We start from the raw sequence: 4,347 nt of genomic DNA on the forward strand, positions 1-4,347 counted from the left end.
GATATCCAAATTTATGATATCGGTATTGGACATAAAAAAGTGGTATCGTGCCATCTCTAGTCTTTGTATGCTGTGTTTAGCTTTTTTATGTAGTTTGGGTAAAGTGTCAAAGCCAAGCAGATTTTTAGTTTGAGCCAACAAATGTTGATCAGTTTTACTTACACACCTTGCAGATTACTGGCTTTGTGTTAGCATTACGTAGTAAACAGACATAGTCACAGCCTTCTGTGTATTCCAAATTATAACAACCCATGTTTAGTTTTTTTTTGGCTACCAAGAACAATTACACTTGCTGGAGTCTGCACTGTAGCACTGTCAAAAACCCTCCGACTCTAACACATCACAGTAGTCATGTTCTTTAATATTTCCAAATATCCGGTTCGCATGTTCCATACAACTGTCTCAAAACAAATAAAGACAAATAACATAAAACATGATTATCAGGTGTTACCTGATGCCGGTTGGTGTGCTTATTTCATTGGCAAGGATATCTTCAACCACACTCTCAGTGGCTTTTTTAGGGGTCTCTTCAGGAATTTCCTCCACCACCTGTCAGCGTAACATAAAACATGTTCACGCAAACTGAAACTATGCTGTAATTATAGTGGGGGGCGATGAAGGGAGATGAGCAGGTTAGTGAGGTATGCAGAGCTTGAAGTCAACATCTTTAGTGTTATGATTTCAGTGTTATTCTAGTGGCACTCTTTTTACCTAACTAGATGCTGATACTAAATAAAACTAACCACAACTCCTGGCCTGAAGCTGGTGAAGTTTTAGTTTAAAATTGACTTTAACCTCCTAGGACCTGGTGTCCACATATGTGGACATCACATTTTGGATTATTTAGACCAAAATACTCAATTTTGCTCTACAAGGGCCTGATATCCACTTACGAGGACATTATACTGATACTGTTCTACTAAACAATTGAAACAAATATCTTCATGTGGCTCTTATTTTTCTTAAAAACAAAAATAAGGTTAAAAAAAATAAATCTGGTAATTCTTTCTTTTTACATTTATCAGGCCCCAATATTTTATAGTGTCACATTTTTACTGAATATTTCCTTTTGCTGAGGAAATGTGTTACACATTCACCCTTTTGAGCTGAACATTGGGAATACCACCACATCACACCCTGCAGTTAAACTGAAGCTGTGCAAACTCTGCGTGCTGCAGAGTGACGAGAATGTGCATGCATTCAGTTGGTGATGCAGAAAAACATCATCAACTGAATCCAGCGTGGGTCAAGTGACACATGAACTTATCTTTATGCTTGGTCTGTTTTACTCTGTGGGAATTGTTGTGAATAAGATGGGTTAGAAAAATATTAGTCTATTTGTTGGCTTTTTAGTAATCTATAATATTAAATAACTAAATCCACTTAAGACACTTTGCACTCTGAGACTGCCAATTATTATTACTGATGCAGAGCTGGTAGAGTGAGCCTCACCTTTGTCTGCCGTTTGCTGCTGGTTCTGACAGTGACAGGAGCTTTTCCTCTGCTCCTCACAGGCTTCTCTACCACAGGAACTGGCTCTGGTTCAGGGGCAGGGACCTCCTCTGTGTGAAGATTGAAATGAGGGAACATCAATATCATGATGTGTATTTGTAATACCCATGGGGTATTACAAATATGTATAATGTGTAATACTCATGGGCCTATTGCAACCAATTTGGAAACTTTTTCCTCGATGAAACCCCCAACCAACCAACACCCCCCAAGGGCTCACCGTCTTCTTTGTCGCTGTACTGGTCAGAGTTTGTGTTGCCGTTCTGATTACTGTCTGCCTTGGGGAGAGTTGTGACAGTAGGAGCTTCGGGTTCAGCTGGAGGCTGGTCCAAAAGCTTCTGCAGCCTCTTCTCATACACCTTACGGGTAGAGGCTAAAAGGACACAGAGAGGGATTAAAGGGAAAATAATTCATGCCTTTCATTAGACGTTTGCATAGTATTTGCCTTAGTTTTCTTTTCAGATTTACCGGCATCTTTATATCATTTCATTTTCATTGTATGATTATGCAATGTTCTGCATAGTACAGATTTTTATAATTTTTTTGGACAATGGATTTGATTCTTATCATAAAAAGTTTTGTTAGGTGTGCCTTGATGCATTGGTTGATCTGCCTGCATATTGTTTTTTTTCCATCATCTGGTTAAAATGCTCGCTGATTCACCGTACTGACTGGCTGTGGAGGCTCATCTGCACGTCTCCCTCTCCTCAAGCTTTTTTTCCTCAGTTGCTTTTTGCATTTTTCTTATTTATTATAAGTGGAGTGGGAGTTACCAGCAGTAACTAACAGTAGTAACAAACTTACTAAAACTGACTGTTTTCAGTTTTAGATTTGTTTAGTTCACTAATTTAGCCCAACTCTAATCTGTTTCTTTTCCCTGACCTCTCATCACCTTTGTATTTAATCATTGCAAGTAATTATGTTCATCTCACATAACTAATATATTAGGCTCATTGTAGTCGTGGATTTAGCAACAATCCACGGCACAGTGTAACAAATGCACTGCCATTTTTATTTTTATAACTGGAAAACCCTTGACTAACTGTTTTGCTGTTACAAAAAATGGGTTTAAAAATATAATTTACCTTTAAAACAAACATATTCTCTTATGACAGCATAGGTCTTGACATTTATTGTTGGACTAGACTTGTTTTGACTACGGTGTTGTACATTTGTATAGTCTTGGGTTGGGTTGGAATTAGATCAAATCTTACACTAAAAAAAAAAAAGAAGCCAGATTTTCCTGTTTCGACTGCGATTAGTATAAAAATATCACGCTATTAGTATCATTGTTTGATTCAGTTTTTAAAGGATGTATTGCGATTGCTTTTTTTCTTTTTTAAAATATTTTAAATTTTTCTGTTTGTATCTGTGCTCTTGCCATCTTGATAAATTACATTTGTTTTATTTTGCATGTGTAGGACATGAATGAATGAATGAATCCAGGGAACTCACCAACAATGGGTCCTACGTCCACACCATGCTTTGCCAGCTGCTGTTTTAAGTCTTCATCAGTCAGATCTGTCACCTCCACTTCCTCCGCGCGAGGCTTGTCTGTCTTTCTGGTAGCTTTCTGTAAAAAAGGTGAAAAAAAAAGAAGAAACATTAGTGTTGCAATTTTCGAAACATAAACCAGTCCAATCAGACGCGTGGAGACTACGATCAAACCACAGGTGGGAAAAAGTAAAAATAAAACCAATTTTTTAGCAATTAGAAACTTACCCTTCCGGAGCGACTTTTGTTTGACACCACCGGGGCAGGTAACTCTTCATCGCTGGAGAAGGTGTCTGCAGGTGGGGTCTTCTTGTTGTTCAGTACGGTCAGGTTCTTCAGATACAGCTGCACATACACTTCTTTTTTATGCTCTCCGCTCGGAAGGGGCACATTGTTTGCCGTAAGCTCGTTCTTCAGCTTGTCTTTCGTGAGAACTGACGGATCTTCGAGGAATTCTGCCATTCTAACTTTATTTTTATTGTTAAAAAATCTCTGAGCGATTTCCTTCGTGACTAACGGAAGCTAGTTCGCCGAGCCGCTACAAACAACACCGGGAACGTGACGGAATAGCGCTGTTGTCAAACAGAAGTGGCGCCTACCCGCTGCCAATTAAGCTAGCAGGACAGAAGCGGTTTATTAAGATAAACGCCCAATTCTTCTCGTTAGCCTATCGGTTCAACTATTTACAGATAGCTTTGATTTTTCGAAAACAGATAAGCGCGTTTGCTGTAAATGAAATCAGTGAAAAAAGCTAAATAAACTTAATGTAATTTGACTAAATTAGCTTAGCTTCAAACCGGTCCACTTGCTTCTGTCTGTCCGCGGTCGCAACAGGGCCAAACATCAAACAGCGCCGCTATTGGATGGAAGTCCTCAGTAAACTCTTCTCTGATTGGCTTGCTATGAATGGAACCTTGGCAGGCTGCCGCGACAAAGAAACCGAAGCTTTGTGGGTTTTGGAGAACAGCTTTACATTAAATCCCGTCGACGAAATTCGCATATTAGTTTCATTTTCAGGACTTTATTGATACTGGGATTTTATGAAGCGGCCAGATGCGAGTTTAAAACACTAATCTGATTCGCTGCAACAAGGAAAGAGATAACAATGTTACAATGGCAATAGCTGTTAAAAGCTTTCATACAGCTGCAGTTTCTATCCATCCCGTTTGCCACATGAATTTAGTCTAATCATTAGTAGTAAATAACTTGATTATCTGTAATAATATAGAGCCCCTACAGATTTTCATGCTACACATGGCAATGGGCGTATGTTCCACGATTTAGATGAAATCTGCCTCTGTAACAGAAGAGGGCAGCATAATGCCGCATAGTTTTTGAAAA

At 38.9% G+C, this 4,347-nt stretch overlaps 1 protein-coding gene across 1 annotated transcript in view; it reads right to left on the reverse strand.

The window, feature by feature from the left end:
* tmpob (thymopoietin b) overlaps positions 1–3,835 on the reverse strand; it is a 10,068-nt gene extending 6,233 nt beyond the window's left edge. The window contains exons 1-5 of the mRNA XM_005728124.1: positions 3,235–3,835; positions 2,968–3,085; positions 1,733–1,885; positions 1,453–1,562; positions 452–549 (exon numbers count right to left, since the gene is read on the reverse strand). Of these exons, the coding sequence (XP_005728181.1) occupies positions 452–549; positions 1,453–1,562; positions 1,733–1,885; positions 2,968–3,085; positions 3,235–3,468 (713 nt within the window). The 5' untranslated portion in view covers positions 3,469–3,835. The remainder of the gene's footprint in view (positions 1–451; positions 550–1,452; positions 1,563–1,732; positions 1,886–2,967; positions 3,086–3,234) is intronic.
* Between the last annotated feature and the right edge of the window lie 512 nt (positions 3,836–4,347).

Source organism: Pundamilia nyererei, unplaced genomic scaffold, assembly GCF_000239375.1.
Source record: "Pundamilia nyererei isolate P.nyererei 1_Seehausen unplaced genomic scaffold, PunNye1.0 scaffold00027, whole genome shotgun sequence".
Classification (NCBI taxonomy): domain Eukaryota; kingdom Metazoa; phylum Chordata; class Actinopteri; order Cichliformes; family Cichlidae; genus Pundamilia; species Pundamilia nyererei.